Raw genomic sequence first — 22,180 nt, 5'->3', positions numbered from 1 at the left:
TAATAGCCCAGATGCCTGAGCATTCACTTTAATACATGGACAGAGCAATGAATATTTGTGGATAAATACAAAACAATATGTAACCATCAAGTTTTGAAAGCTCGTTTAGGAAATGCCACAAGTTCCATGGTGGGGTAGTACAGTAGCTGAACAAAATCTGGTGCATAAAAGGCAAAGAAATGGAAATTGGAAGGGACAATCTGAACTATTCACAGCCGTTAATGGGTTCTAAATTGACTGTAACTTCTCAAGAAAAGCTCATTGTCACTGTGAAAATGTAATGAAAACATCTGCTTAGTGTGCAGGAGCAGTCAAAAACTAAACAAAATTAGTGAGCTAAGCTGTACTGAGAAGGGGGGCAAGAAAAAAAGTCATAGACTCGTAGAATTCTTTGGATTGGAAGGGACCTTAAAGGTACGTGGCTCCTCGCCCAAAGAAATGCAAGCCCTTGTCGTTCCTCACCTTCGTCCTCCAGCAGACCAGCTCAGGATGGCAGGCAGCAGTGCTAGGCATGGTTACCAGCCAAATGCTTGTAGGGAGCCCTCCAAGAGGTTTCCAGAGCTGGCAGCTCCTCCCTCACCCTTGCTATTGTCTTCAAGACCCAGCAATGTCCTTCAGTAAGACCAGGCGCTTTGTCATCCTTTAATACTACTAATTGCCTAATTATCTGCTCAAGCACCGTGGCAAAGCATTTTAATGTTCTACTCTCCTCTTACCCAGTCTCCTTCCTCTGGAAAACGAATCTGTCTTTGGAGGGTGAGTTTCTAAATCTTGCATCAGAAGACCCCACACGTAGCAGTGAATCCTGGCAGCAGCACTGATGTCACATCTCAGCCCTTTCCACGTCGTGTCCTCCGTCACCGCTCTGCTTCTGCCCTCTCAGACTGTGCTGCCATCAGAGCTGTCCAGGCTGGGCTGTCAGTGCTCTACACAAGGTTTTCTTCTGCTGACTTACTATTTTTCCCCTCCTCAACCAACAGTAAACTTCACATATCATGATTTGGGCTTGGTGCTCTTTATGGGTCCTTTCAAACTCAGGATATTCTATGGTTCCGTGATTTTCTGTATGCAGAGCAGCTCGTACCCCACCTGCCCCCCACTTTGGAGTTGCCATCACACCAATACACTCAGTCTCATTTGGGCGTTTATATCCCCTTAGCGCTCTGGGTTGTAAAACTTTTTACATGTGATTTCATCAGCCCCTAAACACTGCTGCTGGCTTCCTGCGCTGGCTGCGAGGCGGCTGTCAGCAGCACTGTGACATCTCCAAGTTTCCTGCTCCAAAACCTTCCCTTGCCCGAAGCCCATCGCCATGGACATGGGTGTTTGGCACAATAATTTCCCGTGGAGTACAGCTTGTCTTCAGTCACCTTCCATGCAGTGCAGCACTGAATACGAGTCACGTAGCCCTCCTCCTTTTCAGCTGATACACACAGTAAGTTGAAATGCAATCTTATGCCAATCCCATAAACAAGCTCCAGCTAGCATTCTCTCCCTAATGTTCTCCACTCTCTGCTTGGGCACTTAAAATCTTCCATTACTCTGTTCTTTCTACATATTTTATTGCAATCACCTTCCAGTCCACTCTTTTTCTCCCGTCTAGAAAAGGAGAGATGCTGTTCCCATCTTCCCATTTGCTGCATACTTATCTCATAAAGACTGCTGCTTAGCAGGTGCTCGTGGCAGTCTTTCAAATAAAACTGATGTGTGCAAAATATTGTGCAGGTAGCGGTGATGACTGTAAGATGTACCAGGGGAGGGTCAGGTTGGATATTAGGAAAATCTTCTCAGAAAGAATGGTGATGCAGTGGCACAGCTGCCCAGAGAGGTGATGGGGTCTCTGTCCAGGATGTGGTGTCCAAGACCCATGGGGAAGTGACACTGAGGGACGTGGTCAGTGGGCAGTATTGGCTGTAGGTGGACAGCTGGTCTAGATGTTCTTAGAGGTCTGTTCCAACATTAGTGATTCTGTGGTTCTCAGGAAGGTCCCATTCTGCTTCTGCTTGCACAACTCCACTGGCTTTGCTGGAGCAACTCTTCATAAACCAAAGTAGATGGGAAGCGTTTCCAGCCCTGGCCCCATTAGAAGTTGTTATTTTCCCATACTCTTGATAGGTTTGCAGACTGTTGTCCTTTGGGCTGAAATTGCTTATAATCTGCTCCTACCCCACAATGATTTCTCCCTTGTTTTGAAAGTTTAAGCAGAATTAGGAGAGCTCCTTTTGAAGGGAAGAGGAGAAAATCTTTTTTTTTTTTAATGGTATCCTACTGACCTTTTATTCTTGGCAGCTCTACAGCTGAATTGCCTGTGGTTTGAAAGATGCAATTTGGCAGGAAAATAGCCCTCATTGGGGAGCAGTGCAGGGCTTTGTACTGCGGGAAATTGGGTTTGATTTGCCCATGCTACAAGCATTCAAGAACTGCAATCTGACCATATGCAGCGGAGGGCTTTTGCTAAGCTTATTAGAAGACATGGAGACCAGGGATAAGAGTGGGCACGTCTGCTGAGCCAGAGCAGCAGTGAGGGCTGGGAGGGGGCGAGGAGACCACGATATGGCAGTACCAAAAGGCATTTTCCCATCTGGGACCTTACTGTGCATGCCCACCCATCTGATCTCTGCACCCAATGCAAGGAAACCTGTGCTGGCCGCCACAGATGAGAGCTATTCCACTGTTTTTTGCTGGTTATTTAGGATCCTGGAGGATCAGATCCATGTTGCATAACGAAAAGAGATTTTTTTCCCCAGACTGAATACTGAGAAAACTGTGTCCACAGCAATAAACAGCATCCACATTTCTGATTCACTTTAAACCAGAAAAGAGATTTTTCACCAACTTCCTAAGCTGTAAGGCTTCTTCAAATCCTCTTCACTCCCCTTAAATATTAAATCACTCTCATGCAGACACCCAAGCACCGACCATTTCAGAAAGCAGCTGCAGGAAGGCTGGCACATCGTCTTCATTTGGCATAGCTGTGGTACCAAAATCAGGATTTTTTTTGTAACTTTTTGGGCGAGGTGACCTAATTAATGGAGCGGAGCATTTGATGGAAATAAAAATACTTTTGACATCTGCAACTGGAATTCCATTTGCAACAATGATTTCTGATGAACAGTTGCACTGCATGAGCAAATTCGATGCTCGGAGAAAAAAGGATCAGGAGAATAAGTGGTATAGCCCATAATAAAACCGAATGCTGAAAAACTGGGTCCTTCTGTACAAGGTCCTGACCATCCTGGACTGACGTGATATGGCTTTGTTCCTTTCGGTGCTGAAGTGTATTGTCATAATAGAAGGCCTTGTTGTTCTTCAGACCCAGTATCAAGAACTCGGATTCATGCTGGTTTGCAGCTTACTCTGAAAATATCCCTGCTGAAACCAAAGCGGAGGGATAAACTCGCTGATATACATATAAATATATGCAGAGAGAGCTGGTTGAATCGAGCTCTCTGCCTTGCAAACACTTTATGCTTGGCTATGCCAGGGAGATGGCGATGAGACATCACACACAATTCATCTGACCCATACCCCACCTATGGCCTTTGTCACTCCTGTCCACTCAGAGAGATATGCAATCCCTGTATTCTTCTTTCATTCCACCTTGACGATCCTTTCCTCATTATTTTCAGCACAAGAGTATATAGAGCACAAAAAGCAAGGCTGGGCTTTCTCTGCTCGTGTTGCAGTAGCAAACCCATTTAATGGCATTTTTGGCAATGAAACACAATGGAGTACATGCATATAGAACGTAAAGCTCTTTAAATATGCAGGAAATATTCCCCTAACATATGGCACTCGTTGTGGAGCTGCTCAATGACACAGGGGTGCTCCAGCAGACCCAGGCACCCTGTGCAACCCACTGCAGGGTCATGCTGGGAGATCTCCAGGAGTCCCTTCCAAGCCCTTCAGTTCTGTGATGCTGTGATTCTCAGGGCACAGACGAGGAGCTGCAGAGTGGTCTCTGGGGAATGACTGGGGCTCAGGGTGAAAGAAGGTGACTGATGCCAACAGCAGAGCCCACGTCTTTGCAGACAGCAGCCTCCAGTCCAGCTTCATGGCCACAAGGAGATGCTCTGGGATGCAAGCGCACTGTAACTGAGAGATGGGTTGGCAGTGAGGAGCACTAGTGGGCCAGCTGGTCCTGGTGGGTTCCAATCAGAAATGGCTGCTCATCCCAAGGAATGGGGAGAAGAGCCCTTCAGGAGTGAATTTGTATTCTGTACTTTTACTTCTCGCTCACAGCTGTCTGAAAGATGCCACTCCTCCACCCGGCTCCTCAATGGGGAGAGGAGCTGGGGGAGAGGGAGCAGCTCAGAGCTGGATGGGCTGTTTGTCAGGTATGAATTCTCTCATCCAGCCACTCTCACATCTATTCAGCGCATGTAATGAATGTCTGAAAAATCTGGAAATTTATGTTCAGATCAATGGTAGCTGATTAATTACCTAAGATGTATTCAGATAACAGAGTTGAGAGGAAAAGCAAAGGCAATGCTTTCAAAAAATGCTCGATGAAGTAAACCGAGTACATTGAGAATATGTTTAAAGGATAAGTGCGAAGACGGCCCAGGCAAGCGGGGTATCAAAGAAAGGAGAGATCCAAAAGCCAGTCTTACAATCAACAACATAGACATGAAGGAGAAAAGAAATCTCTAAAGCTATTAAAAATCTGGAAGCCTATTAAAAATGGATGAAAAAAGGTACAAGGAAATCAAATCAAGAGACATGGAGTGGCACTTACAAAAGAAACCTTTAGCAGAGTGGGAAAATTACCCCACGATCCGAGTGAATTTAAACAGTGGCTCCAGTGATGATGGAGAACAGCGCTTTCTTGTATCACAGACCTGCTCCTCGCAGATGGAATGCTGAGGGGTCTCATCCTGTCTGCCCAGCCGCGATGTCCCCACCTCTGCTGGTCAATGACGCACCTGCAGCTTGAACGTCAAGGCTCTGCTCTGCCTCCTGCTTCAGCTAATCCCACTCAGGCCTTGGTTGTGACTATTGGAATGGGAAGTTCAACGTGGAAGCCCAGCAGGCTGCCCATACCTTTCACCTCCTGCCCAGCCACCCCTCCCACATCCCCTTCCCAAACTACAGGACTGGGCGATGAGGAGAGGCCCATCAGGAGTACGTCCATCTCTTACTCAAGTCTAGCTTCAGTGTCCTCCTTCCCCTAAACTTCTGGACTCTTTCAGATTGTTACAACTCTCCCATTAGAAATCATACAGCCTCCTAAATGCTTTCCACAGTCAGCACGTTCTGTTTGTTCTTGTTCTGAGTTAGTCCTTTAGCATAGGCAGCATTGTTTCTCCTCCCTATTTGTTCCCTTCTCTCACTGCCTCCCTTGGCTGTTGATTTTTCCTATCCTGCCAAGATACTGATTGATTGGCTGTTGATTTTTCCTATTTCCTGCCAAGCCCTTCCTCTCAGGCCATATGGCCCCTTCTGAGCCTTTCCCCTTCATTCCTGGTCCTCCAGCAGGGGTGGTAGGATGTCCTCCTGGATGTGACTGCACCTGACCAGGGACATGGAACCCATGTTGGCCCATTTCTAGTGGGAAAATGTTGCCTGGGATAAGCACGTTTGCCATTCCGTGAGTTAGCAGCTCCCCGTCCCCCTGTGACAGACGAGCAGAAAGAAGTTTCTCTCCTGTTCTGTCATTTCCAAGTGATGAGGCCCAAGCTTCAAGCAGAAATTCATGTTATTAGTCCCAGCATGCACAGCTCTGTACTTTGTACTATTACATTTCATTCTATTACTTCCCTCGTCAGGATCACCCGAGTGTTTTATTTGCTATATTTGATCCCATTTTCCATTTACCTTCAGGTCTTTAATTATTCTTTCCCAGCAAATTTATTCTAAGCTTTGCATACTCCTGATGTCTCCAGCTGCCTGGGCCCTTTATTTCCTTTTTTTAGCAAGAGAACTGGGCTTGCTATTTTCTCCTCCTTGATTCATGTATTAAAAATCCTTAATGTTGGACTCAATGTGCCAATCCTTTCAGGAGTCTGGACTGGATTATTTGTTCCCCCTGGCTTCAGTGCATTAAAGCTCTCTCAGTTTTGCTTTCACCTTGGATGCTGAAATTTCCATTTTTATAAATCTTATGCCCATTAACTATCATCTCCGTGCCCTTGTGTCCTGAAGCATCATCTTTATTGAAAACTGAAGCAAAGTACTCATTTCGTTTTTGGCTATAACTACATCTATCTTTTATTTCATCCTTCTCCTCCCAGTATAGTAGCTCCATGCCTCTTCTTGTTTTCATTTTTTTTTTGTTTTGTTTTGCCTGTGTGACCTAAGATTGTTTCTGTTCTTTTTTTTAACTATATTTTATTTGCAGGTTGTAACTTACCTTGATTTTTGGCATGTCTCATTTGAGTCATGCAGTTTTTGGGCTCCGAAGGGATGATCTGTCTCTTCTTCTGTCCCTTTCAGCCTCTCTGCTTCTTTGCAGCATCTCTGCTAGGAGACCAGCTGCATATTCCAGATACATTCTGCACTTTGCAGGCTCTGTACTTTGGGGTGTTGCCTATATCTCACCAGTTAAAACCCCCATGCTGATAGAAGCCATTCTGGTGCAATGGTATCCCAAGATGTACCCACCCTCATTTCCCTTCATCAGCAGAAAGGAGAAAGGTTTAGTGCCGCTGTTCCTCCTGGCCATGGAAAGAAGGTTCTCCTCTATGGGGTTTGCTTTCCCCGGGGAACTCTGATGGTTCTTCTGACTACTCCACAGCAAAGTCTTATAGCAACAACTAAAAAAAATAACAACAAATAAAAAAGGAAGGAGGAGAAACCCTGGGAGAGTCCTGTTCCATGCTGAGACATGGAGCAGGAGATAGGGAGCAACTCATCAGCCATCTTCATCCTCTGCAAAAGCAGATGTGACGGTTGGAACATTGCATTTTTGCACATGAGATGGAAAACATAGCTGCTGGTAATTTCCGGTGCCCAGAGATTTTCCAGCTGTTGATTTTGTCAGTGGAGGATGAGGTGAACCTTTCTGCATGGGAACCTAGACCACAGTGTTGAGGTAAACATGGCTGTTAAGGCTGTCCCCTCCTGCCTGCCTCTGCTGGTGGATGTGATGAAGATCTCCTTAAAGATGACACCCAAGGCGAAACCCAGCCCAAAGCAGGATGCTGTCATAATGACAAAGTCAGTTGGTAGTTGGACTGGACGATCTTAGTGGTCTTCCCCAACCTTAATGCTTCTGTGATCAACCTCTACCTGAGAAATGACACGTGAGTCATTAATGAACGTCATTAATGAAATGATGTTTGTCAGCTCATATGCAAAAGGAAGGAAGAGAAAGACAATTGTTCAGCTGCATTTGGTCAAGCAAGGTGTTTTGCTTTAGTTTAAACTGTTGGCACTCTTTGTAAAAGGAGTAAAATTACTTCTTTACCAATGAGATCCAACCCAACTCAAGAATCTAAGAAAAGCAAGTCATAGAATCATAGAATCATAGAATTGCTCAGGTTGGAAAAGACATTAAAGATCATCAAGTCCAACCACAACCTAACCACTACCCCAACCCTAACAGCCCTCCACTGAATCATGTACCTGAGAGAGTCCTTTCAGCAGATGTGTTTCTGTTACTCCTCTGATTAAATTCAACACGATTTCTCAATTTTTCCCCATCTCATCTTCCAGTTCTACTTATTTGCCATGCAAATACATGGAAGCCTTTTCTAATGAAGTGCAAAGTGCACTGATAAAAACCAGTCTAGAGTTGACAGTGACACCTTTTGCTCCTATTCATGTTAACAGCACCAGAGAACCGTCTCCTTGAAATCAGAGGAGGTTCTGGCAGTAACGGAGCCCACATCGTCGCTTCTGTGCAGTTGGGTTTTCTGTAGGCTGCATTAGTGGGACTGAGCCAACACAAAGGTTCAATCTGAGAGCTCATCAGATACTAATTTACTGCTATTCCTGCTATAAATAATGCATGCCAATGGGGAGCTGTAGCAGCCCTTAGTGGAGCAATGCACTCAGCTTTCTTCCTCCCGCAGAGGCCAAACCTCACTTCCATGCTGGCACCGCGGGAGAACCTTTTCAAAACCACCCTGGTGACTTAGGATCATTTTAGGACAGTCACTGGGATTTAGGCATCTTTTATCTCAGTCAGGTTATTTATATCTCTGTCAGGCTATTTCTTCCTTTGTTGGCAGGAAACACTAAAAAGCAGAAAGCAGCAAAGAGCTGTGCTGCGGTTTTCCAGGACAGGAGGTGGGCTCCCTGCAGGGCTTCTGGTCCCTCTTGTGAGCACCTGCAGATCCCCAGAGAGGAGGAGAGGGCACTGTCCGTGGGGATGCTGTGGGAGACCCCCAGAGAGGCATCTGATATGCAGGCAGCAATGGGCTGCAATGGGACTCAACTTGACCCAGGCTAGCTCCACACCTGAGCCCTGCAACGAGGAATAGCATTTCTCAAAGTCAACTCTGAGCAATGTGAGAGAAGTCTGAGTGTGTTTGCCCCGTCTGGGAGATGTGCCCTGGGCATCCTGCTTTGCCACTGCAGCGCCCAGGTGAGTCCTGGAGCTGCTCCCATAGAGCTGTGCAAGCTGTGCCTACAGGTTTTCATCACAGGGGTGCTTTTAGTGACAGACTGGGTATTTTTTGTTCCACCTCTTTTTTTCTGGAGCATCTTATGAGATCTTGGCCGATGCTTTCTCTGCCTCAGGAGTTGATTTTATTTTTTTCTTCGTGTTTCTTATGTAAACTTGCTCTTGTGTCCCCTTCCAAAACCCTGATGGAGTTTTGGCCTCTCTACCCACACACAGGCCAAGGCTGTGTGGGGCTTCTGCTGCTCATGATGAGTAATGGGACTTCCCTGCTATATTCTTCTCTTCCCTTTCCTGGCATCTCACGGTGCTACAGATATTCTTGTGGACTTCAGTTTCCAATGTAACAGAACATCTTGCAGCCTGTTTCCCTATAGATGTGTGTTTTGGCCCCCAGTCTCCATCCCTACTAACATGGGTCTCGAACATACCTGTTGCCTGCCCCCTCAAGGCCTCCTTTAATAGGATTAATTAAAGTTGGGTTTCCATTTTCAGCAGAATGACTGCCATTTAATAATCTCTTGAATTTCTCGCTATACAAGCAGGGCTAGGTTTTCACTTGCTCCCTTGTTTCTCACCTGCATTTTTTCATGAGGATGGTAAGGCTTCAAGCTAGTTGATATTTTTCTCTCTACATATATATAATTCCTAGTATTTCCATGTAATATTATTCCTGAAGTCTAGCATCTCCAGGGGAGACTGAATGATACTCTGTCAAGTGAGAAAGCAGGGAGTGAGCCCTCATACCTGACCCAGCTGGAGTGGTGCATCCAGACTGCTCCCAGCCATTGCCAGTGACCCTGTGTGAGCCGCCCAGCAAGATATTGGCTTTAGGATCCCCTTAATGTCAACCTGGAGCAGCCCTGGCACATGGCTGAGCAGGTTTGAGGTAGGAACAACACAACCCAGGGGGGCTGCAACCCTGTGCAGAGGGCTGTGCAGTGGAGCACCCAGCCATGGTGCCCATAAATTTGTCACTTAATATGTGTGTTAATATCTACATCTTTGCACATCCCAGCACCAGCTCCCCCATGAAAGTGCCTCATCTTCTCTACACACCAGGTTTCCACGGGGCAGGAGAGGCACTAACCTGATCTCCCAAACCTCAGCTTGCCATCACCAGCAGGGAACACTCAAGGGCTGGAGACTTCTCCTAAAGAGGTCTGTCAACGTGAAAAGCACCAAGCAAAGAGGTTGCATTGCATCCTGCATTCTTCATTCATCCTAAGCAGATCACTGTGACCGTGCTTGTGCATGGTGTGGGGATGTGCTGGAGTGACAGCAGGCAGGACTGCAGCAGTCTGTGGCTGGTGTTGAGGGGCTCTGCTGGGCAGCTCTGATGCCATGCTGTGTGAGGACAATGCCCAAGCCCTGTCTCACACCTCGGTGGCCAAAAGGAAAAGCTGGTTTCCCCAGACTCGAGGCAGGAGCCAGCGTAGGCATGGTGAGGGCTGGGAGGGTGAGCCTGGAGCAGCGTGGGATGCAGGGATGCAGCAAGGCTGTGCCAGTTGGTCAAGCAGTGCCTGAGGAGCATTCCGACATTCAGAGGAGGTTTTTCTTCCTGAACAGCTGTGGCACAACAGCTTCCATACAGTTGACTCAGCTCCTCCAGAACCTTGAGATGCATCCCCCAGTTCTCACACCAGCGGTGTTAAATAACAGCATATCCAAAGACCCCGAGAAACAGCCCTTGCAAGATGTGTCTTGGGGTCCTGCTGGCGACACACACACCCTGGGCAGACTCCCACAACCCCCACCTGCTCCACAACCACCGCAGCTGCCCCATGGCTCAACCTGCCCCACTGGGGCCACAGGGCTGGCACCAACACAGGCCCCAAACCTGGCACTGTCACCACTGGGAAGGGGAAGAAATCAGAGGTCTTGGGCTGAAGTCAGATCCCTGATCTTGCTGTGAGAGCCTCCAGCTTATTATTAAGCACTGGAGCAGCAGCCCAGATTTGTTTGAGAAGGGATTTAGGAAATCTAGCAAGCTGTTTTGCTGTTAGATGCTGAAAGGGGAGGAATGGAGCTGTAGTATTTTTAATTTTTTTATTTTTTTCTGAGTCCCTTTTTATCTTTTGGCAGCCCTTTGTACAATTAAATAGCTCCACGGGGATGCCATATGTTGCCAATAGTTTTACACTTCTCAGTAGTGGGAGGCTGGAATGCGTTCCAAATTGACATGATAGGAACCCATTACAAAATTCTTCTCTAAGAGGAACTGCTAAATGTTCTGTCAAGAAACTGAATTAAAAATAGACCAACCGGTATTGTTATCTCCCCAAATGAATGCACTTGGCATTGTGAATAATGTGGCACATCTGGTGTTACATCTGTGCCCCGGCATTGCCGTGGTAGGGCTGTGGTGGTGAGGTGCAGAGCTGGGTCCGGCCCCCAGTTGCAGGGCTGTGGGGATGGCACCTCGTTTCTATTCCCCATTGTGGCTCAACAGCAGGCCACAGCTAGAACACGTAACCCCAACAGTGCCTCAGCACAACCGACCCATGCACACCAATCTTGCTCCAGATGACTTCGTTTTGCCAACATCTGTTGTCTTCATGCCATGGCTAAGTATGGATTCCTCCCTCCCCCACCTCATCTTTGGTCACCTTGCTCTCTGCTTGTTTGCTCAGTGACTCCTCTCTAGGACAGGGGACTCTGCTTGGGACAGGGGGATGCACCCCCAGCCCACAGCTATGGGCGGTGGAAGGGGGATCTCATAACAGCTTGATAACAACCATTAAGTAAATACCATGTGCTGGAAAAAATGCTTCACTTCAACCTCAAACAGGGTGGGGTCAACTATCAGAGCAGAGCTGTTTACCTTGGGCTGCAGCGCACGAAAGGGGGACTTTGAAAATCCCTTCCCATGAATTACTGGTTTCCACCACGGCTTCAGTTATACGGCAGTGACAGCTGAAATAAGCAGAAATTTCTTGGAAGGATTTTCTTTTTGTCTCAATTATGCCTTTACTACAATCCTGGAGCATCGTTCGCACAGTCAGAAATTGCCAGTGTGCGGGGTACTGCAATTGCCAGTCAGAGCTTCCCCTTTATTTACTTACTCTGGAGCCGTGCTGATATTGAGTATGAGGGGAAAAAAAAAAACAAACCAAACCTGACTGGTTCCAACCTCAATTTGAACTGAGAAACGAAATAAAATCAGGAGCCTACCCGGTGGTAACCTTTGGGGTAATGAGGAGGTGATGAGGATAAGTGTGTTTGGTTCCTGCTTGCTGCTGAGCCCTGGCACGCGCAGGTGCTGGGAGCGTGTTGTGCACAGCCCTGTGCAGCTCGGGGACAAACCTGCTTGGGGTCATGTTTGCAGGGCATGTGCTGGGTGTGGAGAAGCTCCACTGGAAGGCAGTGTGTATTAATGTGAGCTGTGTGATGTGTCACTGGGGTCAGGTGGGTATGGGATGTTGCTTTGGGTGGAGTGAACTTGCTGCTGTGCTTACGTACCTCTGCAGGTGCCTGCAAAGCCCGTGCCCACAGAGCAGCGGGTGATCAGGGGCATCATAGCAGCTGTGGTCTTTACATAATTCAGTCAATTGCAGCATTACCAAATCTGTTGTCAAACCAGTGAATTTGTGGTGTGAGTGCCAAAAAAACCCTCGGAGAACAGCACCCAGTGGGACACAGCACCCCTGCATCACATGCTGTCCTCCACACAGGATTGAGTGCTGGAGGCTGGAGAAGGTCCATCTTTCCTTTCCAGTCTCTGAGCCCAAATCCAGCACTGGGTTGGGGGATTTGGGATATCTATCTCAGTGTGCATGGGGTTTTGTGACACCCGGCCAATGTGGCTCTTGCTCTGGGCTGATGCTCTTGTCTCCTCTTGCAGTGCTGCCGTGCAGAACTGGGGTGGCCTTGGAGGGCTGCACAGAACTGGAGTTCTCTCCCTCTTCTTGTTCCTAATTGTACAAGCTTCTAGCATCAGCCGAGGCAGGAGGAACAAGCCACCCAAAGGGCTCTTTGTGTCTCTCCTGGGATGCACAGAACTGCTGGACTGGCGGAGGGGCAGCGTGTGAAACCTGAGCTATTGCTATGCAGGAGCTCAGGCTGAATCATCCAGTCCTGCTTCCTCTGAAACTCAATGAATCTAGAAAACCATCTCCCCTTGTCATCTGCGCAAAGAGATTCACAGCACCTGCACAAAAGTGCTTTTATGTCTGCTTCATGCATATTGAGAGTTGACATTAAAAGAGAGAGAAAGAAAGAACGATCCATTAGGCTCTGTGCACTAAATCCTAGATTTCAAACTGACACATCTAAAAATACCTATGATATGAAAGCAGATACAGCATGATAATTATACAGTGCAGGTCTATTGTACTATTGTACTCCGTATGGGATTCCTGCTCTGGTATCAGCTGCAACCGTTGCAAGAGACAGGAGCAAACCAGCCTTGTGCTGCTTTAACATCATCAGTATCCCCACGTGCTCTGGACCTGATGCTTTGCAGGCTGAAGTGCCACCCAGGATTTGAAACATTTAACTATGTGAAATAATGGATTCTGTGCATTACTGGCGATTTCCTGTAGTTACCATAAAATCCAGTGAAAATTAAGATTAAATTGTCATCTAATTAGGTAATGATATCGTTCTATATAAATAAATCCAGTAAATCATTACTGTATGTAGCTTGTGTTTAAAATGAGCTCCATCCATACCCATGTGTCCCTCAGCTTTCACACTTAAGTTCAGTGACGTGAAAACACAGATTTGGCTAAAAGCTTATGGCCATTGATGTGAAGGCCACAGGGAGAAGGAAGGATACAGGCTGCCTGCTGCAAGGCCCCCATGTGTCACACACCTGGCACTGGGAGAGATGGCAGGGACGTGCTGCTGAAGGAGCTGGGGGTATTGCTGGGTTCAGCTGGTGGAGCAGGCTGGGATCCTCGGGATGAAAGGCTCTGTGAAAAGGCAACTTCTTCCCTGTAATTTGAGAGTGCTGCCAACCCCGGCTGCTAAAAACTGCTGAGGTTCCCAACCACAGAACCGGCCAAACTGTCATGAGATCTTCATTTTTAATTGGAGCTCCTTATTTTCCTTCTGGTTTGGAGCTGCTGAGTCGTGTTCGTATCTGCAGTGCAGAAGCACAGAGTGTCTGGTTTTTACAAGCAAAACTTGAGCCTCTCCCACGATCCCATGTCTGTGGGAGACAGGGAGATGTGTGATGTCCCAGTGGGGGAAGCATCGTGGCAATGGCATGGGGTGGGTGGTGTCATCTACCCCTGTGGCAGTGAGGACCAGGACAGCAGTGTCCAGGACAGGGTGAGTGATTGCTTCTGATGATCACAACCAAAAAAGCCACAGAGAACACCAGGGAAAGCCCCACAGGAAGATGAATAGATTTTCAATTATTTGCTACCTAGCAGTGATGGTCCATCACGTGTCCACTCCACACCTGGAAACGACCACACTGTTTTAAGAGCACCAAAACCGAACACAATCCAACCCAAATGAGGGCTTTATCCTTATCCTGTACCTCTTCCTGCATGTTTAGCATCCACCCCACCGCCATCAGCTGAACTGCTGGAGGCTCTGCTCACCACCAGAAATGCTTCCACAAAGCATGTCATTTTTCTCAGGAAGTTTGGGGAATAGGTCTTAGGTCTCCCAATCCCTTGGCTTGTGCTGAACCACTCTAGAAGTACTCCTGCATGAGGCTTGCTCACATCTTAAGAGTAATGGAGGCATGATGTGAAAATGCAACCCTCATAGAGAAGGCTGGATGAGGTGAGCAATGCTGTATGCTGGAGCTGTTGGAAGGCACTGCACTCATGCCTCAGTTTTCCCATCTGTAAAATGGGTATATGGTCACCCGCTCTGCAGAGGTCGCACACCTCTGTCTCTACCAGCATCAGTTGCCTGTGTAATGTAGAGGAAAGATCTCTAAATGGGAGCTCTCAACTCAGTCCTGATGGGAAATTGGGACAAAGTGAGATCCTACAGCTTCACTTCTCAGATCATGAAAAGGTTACAAAATAGGAGAAAAAAGGTTGTGTGAGCAGAAGAGAAATGAAAAACAAAAGCTAGAAACAGGAAAGGAAATGGGGATGGAGAGACAACAGGTGCAAGAAGAAGGAATAAGGAAGGGATGAAGGTGTGGGGGAAGACAAAGCCTCCTGGCACAAGGAGTTGCTCCCTGCAGCTGCCGATGCCCTCATCCTGCCCTGCTCTGCACACAGATGGGACCTTGGTCAGGGAGCCATCCTCTGCCCCACTGTTTCTTGTTTCTTGCTATCCCTGGAACGTCAGTGGGTGCACAGTCCCAGCTCCACCTTGCTTACAAAGCAGCTGCCATAGATGGGCACGCGCTTTGGGCTCCCTCTGTTAACGCAAAACCCACATCTGTTCGAGTAACGTAAAACAAGACAGATGGTGACAAATTCATGAGCTCCTTCCCCATTGCTCGTCCTGCCAGAGCACACACGGCCCTGGAGCACAGCCTGGCACACGGGCATGGGCTCGGCAGCCAGCTGCAGGGAAACCAGGCGCCTCCTGTGTTTGCATCGTGCCTTGGAGTGCTGTTTGTTTTCCGATAAAAGCTGGTACTTTGCTCTTTTGCAAACTACTTCTAAGAGCAGTTACTCTTGGGAGTAATTTAACTCCTTTGCAATAACCTCTGGCCCCGATTCTGCCAACGCACGTGGAGGAGCTGATGTAAAACTTGGTGAAGCCCTTCAGTACTCCAAGACAGAACGACGGAAAAAGAATGAGGTCCCAAATTCATCTTATTATTTTTAAGGCTTCCGAGAATCTGGCAGCTGTTGTTTAAAGTGTCTCATCCCTGACAAAAATGCCTCCAGGTCTGGTGGCCCTCTGTGCTCCCATGCAGGAGAGGAGACCCATGTCATGGGGTGGGATGGGTGCCCAGCAGAGGCCACAGCATCTGCTTCGGAGCAGGCAGCGAGTGGTTAATGGGAGAAAGTCAAGTTACATTGCTGAATGCTATTTGCCAAGTGACAGGGAAAAATGGTGATTCATTTTTGGGGAGTAACTGCAGTTCAAACCTCTTCAGAGAAGGTTAACTGCTCGTGACAGCATGCCCAGAAATAATTTATTTGGCATCAGATGAGGAAAAAAAGAAAAAAACAAAAGTTGAATAAACTATTTTTGGACAGAGCTAGCAAGGCAGGAGCCGGGAGCAGAAGGCATGGACACATGGATCCTTGTGGCCAAACCCTATGGACTGCAGGTCCTGCAGCCACTGGGCTCCCCAGCACTGGGCTCCCAGTCCAGAATCATGGAATCATAGGATGGCCTGGGTTGAAAAGGACCACAGTGCTCATCCAGTTCCAACCCCCTGCTATGTGCAGCATCACCAACCAGCAGCCCAGGCTGCCCAGAGCCACATCCAGCCTGGCCTTGAATGCCTGCAGGGATGGGGCATCCACAGCCTCCTTGGGCAACCTGTTCAGTGCGTCACCACCCTCTGGGTGAAAAACTTCCTCCTCATATCCAACCTACACCTCCCCTGTCTCAGTTTAAAACCATTCCCCCTTGTCCCATCACTAGTGCTGTCACTCCTCGTGCTGCCATGCTGTACGGTGGGCACAGGGCCAGCTCTGGGGAAGGCTCCCAGAAAGAACCCCTCAGTCGAGGGGTACAATTGCTTGGAGAATGAGAGCCGTGGTGTCAGGCAGCAGCAGAGCCCCGGGAATAAAACCCTGATTAGTATTCCTGGAGCTCTACACTTTTGCAGAAGAAATGCACCTACATTTAGCAGCTTGAGTAAATACAGTGCCTTAATATTGTGTGTTAATAGACTCGCTTTTTCAGCTACTGATGACTGTAGTTTTAGAAAATTTATTGTTGCTATAAAGCAGCTCTCCCTCTCCCCTCTCTCTCTCTCTCTCTTGCTAATTGACAAAGAGGCCCAGTAATTAAAGGACAATAAAAGTTTTCCAGTAATTAGTTTCTGTTGTTTGGTTACAGGCCATCAATTGTTCTTTAATAATACCAATCGTTAGCATGCAGTAGTCAGTGGGCTCTCAAAGGCTTCTGGGGCACCACCACTTACCACCACTACACATTCCATTCCCATGAGGGCATCCTGCCTCCAGCTCTGCGTTAACCCTCTCCTAGGATGCGGTCCTCCTGCCCGGCTGCGTGTTTTGGGGTAAACATCTCTCATAACTCGTGGCCAGAAGGCAGCAATTAGGGTGAGCAATTATCCCTACCTGACTGGGGGAGGGATGGGGAGCTCAGGGCTGTCCCAGGGCACAGGCAGCATGCAGGTGTGATACGTACACCTTCACCATAAGGCTGCTCTTGATCATGGCATTCCCTGCTAAAATGCTTCGGTCCAAAATACTCTTTCAAGGCCTAATTTTGACCCACCGATTTCAGCTGGAGTGAACTTAAAGGCATGGAAACTTATGCAAGTTGATTCCGGGCCTTCATACTTGCTCGCCTGGATGCTACGTTCTGTGCGTGGAGGCTGCATGGGGAACGTTCTGAGAGTGCTGTGGGGATTTGGTGTATTTTGGGGGGGGGGGGGGGTCATGGAGAGGAGATTTGGGAAGAATTCTGGGGTCTCAGTAGGGTCTAGGAGGAAATCTGTGGGCTTGGGGGGCATTTTGGAGGTGTGGGATGGGTTTGTCGGAGCATTTTTGGGATTTAGGGTGTATTTGCAAGAGCTGGCAGCTACGTAGCAATGGCTGGAGACAGTATTCCCTGCTTCCCAGCTTTCTTTTCTAGACCCAGAATAGATTCCACGAGCACGGCTCCAGGAGATATCTCAGCAGTGCAAAGTCTGAGGCTTTCACCATTCTACATAAAGCCTTACCCAGACGATTACAGCCTAATGGCTCGGCTTCCTCAATAATGGAAGACACCGCATTGCAGAGAAGTCCTTAGCAGCTCTTTCCCTCCATAGCATTTTTTGCATACACCTGACTTGCAATACGTTTAAGAATATACCCCAACTGAAATCCCACTTTGGTTGCATGATTGCAAATAACCCGGGGGGGCTCTGCTGTTCTCTGCATTACTGGAGCTCCTCAGAAGCTGTGGCTCCTGCAGCTGGTAGCTGCCCAGCACCCTCAGCTTGCAGTAACAGATGGAATAAAACCAAGCCTCAGCATTGCAGAGAAATGATTAAAAACACGGTCTTCAAAATTCATAATGAAACTTAAAAGCACCCCCTCATCCTTTATTCACACAGAGATATACATAAATACATACAGATTGTTTCTGTAAGGCACAGAGCCAGCTTGGGGATATGTGACTCACGTCACTCACAGTTTTGAATCCTTAGGGTTGCAGCAGAGGGGCATCTTGCAGCACCTCTCCCAGAGCTGCTGTCTCACACTAACATTCACGTCGTGGCTGAATTTAATATTTCACCTTCATTTCCTCCACCCGGCCTCCTGCAGCTGTCCTGACATGAGGGTGGGAGCGGTCATCCAGGGGCAAGGTTCACCAGAAACAACCCCTTAAACACACCTTTCTGGTGGAGTACTTAAACCCTTTTGTAGCTTGGATTCTGGATATGATTTCTGTCCATAAATAGCCAGGATGGGGTTCAGTTAAATCACCAAAGCATCCAGCTGCACAGCCCCTCGCAGAAGCCCTGCTTGCATACACTTGTCACCTTGCAACCAGGGCAGTGCAGTAGCTCTGGGGTACCTGCAGTTCCCTCAGTGTTCCCAACCACCGTGGTCGTACAGCACTTCACCCTCTCTGTCCCTTGCACAGGCTCAGCCCATGCGATCTCGGGTCAGGAGGTGCTTTGGGAGGGCTGCCCAGGTATACCACTGGGCTTGGGTAGGGGGAAGAGGTGAGGATGTGCAGACCTCGAAGGATGCACAGATCCCAAGTTACTGGAGAAGACTGCATTTCATATCTCCTCTCCCAGTGGTCAGTTATCTTCACTGAGGCTGAGCTGCACCAATGCGCCGGGAAGGTGTTGAAGTCTGATTAAGTGTCATTAAAGGCTCCTGTCTTGCTTGGGGATGAAGATGGATGGGGATGGGGATGAAGATGAAGATGGCACACACAGCAGGATGTGGCTTGCCAAGGGCTTGGGCCTTAGGGCTCTGCAGACCTCTTGTTTCTTCTTCTCTAGTGAAGACAAACCCTTCAGGAGATGGGCTTTGCCATCTCCTGTGCTGATGCTAAAACATTTGTCCATGCAGTGCTTTGCAAAGAATCTGCCTGCGGTGAGCTGAGGCCAAGCTGGCAGAGAGACACAGAGAAACCTTGCCCAGTAAAGCTCATTTCATATTCAGTCGTAACTTCTGTGTTTCAGGGTCACCTCAGTCCCTGCCTCAGCAGATACCTTCTGTAACCCATTGCATGATCTTCAGAGAGGCCCACAAGGGTCCCAGGGAACACGGGCATGTGACCCATGTCTCCACTTTCTTCTACCTTCCTTCTGGGAAGGAGTTTCTTCGCAAGTAGTTTTTTTTTTTCTTCCTTTTCTTCATTTTTTCCAAGCATCTTAGCAGCAGCTTCTTCTATAGTGACAGGAGAGTCAGCTCTCACAGAACACCAGCATCGGGGGCTAACAGAGATCCACTGTCCCTGTTCTCCCCACCTGCCTTGATGAACCTTGTAATGAGCTTTCCAAGTGTCTGGGCTTGGCCCAGCTGCTGGAGTCATACAGAAAAGCTGGGTGCATCTTTGGACTGTGTGCATGGTATACAGCCAGAAGAGGAGGGTTTTTTGGCAAAACCCGAGACAAATCAGACAATCCCTTTCTGAGACATAGGTCTTAGGGAAAATAAGTGTAATTCAGAGTGTTTGAAGCATCTCCTAATGCTTTTTCATGTCATGTCTCAAATATGGCTTGGCCTAGAAACTTCAGATTTGTTTAATTCAAGAGCCCTTGACGTAATCTAGCACAGATGAGGGCTTCTGAGAGGCTGCAGTGCTTATTTGGAGCTATTCTCCTCCGAATTACGAATATATTAGTGTTCTATCAGCAGCTGTGACAGTGAAAAGTTAAGACAGGCTTTCTAGGCTTTGCCAAAGAATCCTCAGAGCCCTCTTCCTCCATCAGACTGCTTTCACCCACCAGGATGAGGACTGCTCAGGTGCCCTACAAACCAAAGCCAGCCCAGAACATCCACCAGTGGGATCTGAGCTCTCCTGCCATGCCTGTGCCACCCTGCAGCCAGTGGCCAAAGGGCACTCTCAGCTTCCCAGCCTCACCCAAGTCAAACTCCAGCCAAGACCTAAATAAAACTAGAGAGCGTCAGACAACTCCTCCTAGCAGCAATTCAGCTTAGGGAACGAGGAACGAGCCAGCATGAAGTTTGGGAAGAGAGCTATTTGCAAGTAATAAAAGCAAAAAACCTACTGAAATTCATTTCCTTTCTAATGGCCTGGGTGACTGGGAGAGGGTGGATTTTTTTTCATAATTATCAGAGCTAGGGAGAGATGTTGCGGACGGGGTGTTAATTAGAACCAATATACTTGGGTATATTGCATTTCATTAGGAGAGTAAATAACCCCAGCAGATTTTAATCCCGCTGGCAGCAGGCCAAGCGCTGCCGAGAGATTATCTCTGAGGGTTAAAAGTAGGCCAAAGAGCTAAAAGCAGCCTTTCATGAACGGAGAAGGCCAAGGATCCAGGCTAGAAGTGGTCGGCCAAAGCTCGGGGATAATCATATTGAAATCCTCAGCAGAAAGTACATTAAAATGAGATAAATCACAATTGCCTGGTTTCTGTGGGAGGGCAGGCAGGAAGGAGGGAGCTGAATCCAGACACTTTAACCCCAAAGACAAATGCAGCTCATGTTATTTGCCTTATCAACCCCATGGAAATGAAGCACCCAGGTCGAACTGAGCTGTGTGATCACACTGCCGAAGCTGAGGGTGACCCAGCAATGAGCAACGACGTCCTCGTGGTGCTGTACCACCTCCAGGTACCACGGTGAGGTCATCCTGAAGGTCCCCAGGAGCAGCATCCCTCTGGATGACAATCCCCTTCTGGCCAGGAAACAGTCAAAGGGGACAAACAGGATGACTGTGTTGTGGTTTTAAACCAGCCCCATCCCCCTGGCAGGGTTCAGTGCGTAGGGACTGAAATACAACTGGGAGAACCTTCTCTTGTGGACACACCCATGAAAGTGAAAATGAGAGGTGTAGATTTAAACCATGACCAGATTTGTCCCCTTGAGGTAACAGCACCCAGCCCTACTGAGGCCCATGGTGCAGTGGCCCTGAAAGCAAGGAGTTGTCCCTAGGCCCAGCAGGACGTACCCAGCAGGACTTTGCCAAGGGAGCATGGGCTCAGGTGGCAGCAAGGAAAGGGGACATACAGGGGTAAGAAGCAACCTGGCTTCTCTCCTGGTCAGTATCCCACCACAGAAACGTCAGCAGAGGCTTTGAAAGCAGTTGGAAGGGACACGAGCAAACAAGGATGCTTTGCCCACCTTCATCTTCCCCTCTGCTCCCAGATAAATGAGCACTGGTCATATGGTCTTTGGGTAAACTGATCGCTGTTTGCAGGGGCACAGCAAAACATCGTGCTCTGCAACTGCAGATCTATGCAAAAAGGTGCAAACGAAAGGAAGAAATAAGCTGGAGCTGTGACATTCTGGCAGCACTAGGAAGCAAAAAGCATTGAAAGAGGTTAAGAGGGTCTGTGGTTGGCGTGAATTTCTGTGTCCCGCTCTTCACCTGGCTCTTCACTGTCAGCAGCTTCTGAATGCAGAAAATCAGCTCTGAAAAACTGAAGTACCAAAACTTCACTCCATAAAAGAGGGAGAAAATCATTTTTGTCCCTTGTCCTTGGGAGCGTGAGCTGGAATCACTCGGTTAGCTGCTTTGGGAGGGACTGGAGTGGTACGATAAGATGGCTGGGATGCTCTGACATAGCCTAATTCAATTAAAACACGGTTTTATCCTGAGAAGGGACCCAGATTCTTCGCCAGTGATGGCACAGAGGCGCACACCAAGCAACCACAGGAGGGAATTACACCATTTCATGATCTCAGCGCCGAGCAAAGGCAGTCTAACCCCCAGCGCCCACAGTCATGACATCAGTGCCGGTCCCACAGGGCAACTGGTGGATTTCTTTGGTTGGAGGAACCAGGGAAACCAGAGCTTGCTAAATAAATTAGAGAACTGGAGAAGAGCACAAACACACAGGCACAGAAGTATCCCCATCCGCCCTGCTGCAGCGGATACGAAAAGCCTCAGAGCTCGCTGCAGCGTGAGGCTCAGTGGCATCTTTGGTGCCTGTGGTTCCTGCTGTCATTAACTTCGTTGGAAATCCCTCTCATTTGTCCTGAGCTTGAATTGGAAACGAGCACTCCTGACTGGGATCTTCTCTCACATCTTTGATGTAGCGATCCTGTGAAAGGAGAGGAGGATGAAGCCAACCCAAAGGGAGGAGTAGATACCAGTTTTTGCATTTATTGAGAGATCAAGCCTAGAAAATTGTTTCCACCCCACACGGCTGCTTACAAGTCCCCTTCAGAGACAACGCTCATTAATGCCTGAGAGGCTTCAGTGCCATCAGTGGATGTGAAATAACAGCAGAGCATCTGTTAGCGGGTCTCACAATACCTTATGCTTTGACAAAATAATTACTTACAAAGCTGAATAGGGATTCAGCACGTTAAAATTCGGGGAAATAAATTAAAACGAGCT

At 48.1% G+C, this 22,180-nt stretch overlaps 1 protein-coding gene across 1 annotated transcript in view; it reads left to right on the top strand.

Moving 5' to 3' along the window:
* Positions 1–1,297: 1,297 nt before the first annotated feature.
* Positions 1,298–22,180, top strand: part of TOX2 (TOX high mobility group box family member 2) — a 148,290-nt gene continuing 127,407 nt past the window's right edge. The window contains exon 1 of the mRNA XM_025142323.2: positions 1,298–1,435. Within this exon, the coding sequence (XP_024998091.1) occupies positions 1,313–1,435 (123 nt within the window). The 5' untranslated portion in view covers positions 1,298–1,312. The remainder of the gene's footprint in view (positions 1,436–22,180) is intronic.

This window comes from Gallus gallus, chromosome 20 (assembly GCF_016699485.2).
Source record: "Gallus gallus isolate bGalGal1 chromosome 20, bGalGal1.mat.broiler.GRCg7b, whole genome shotgun sequence".
NCBI lineage: Eukaryota > Metazoa > Chordata > Aves > Galliformes > Phasianidae > Gallus > Gallus gallus.
Note: the sequence above shows the minus strand (reverse complement) of the source record. Positions and strands in the feature narration are given on the sequence as shown.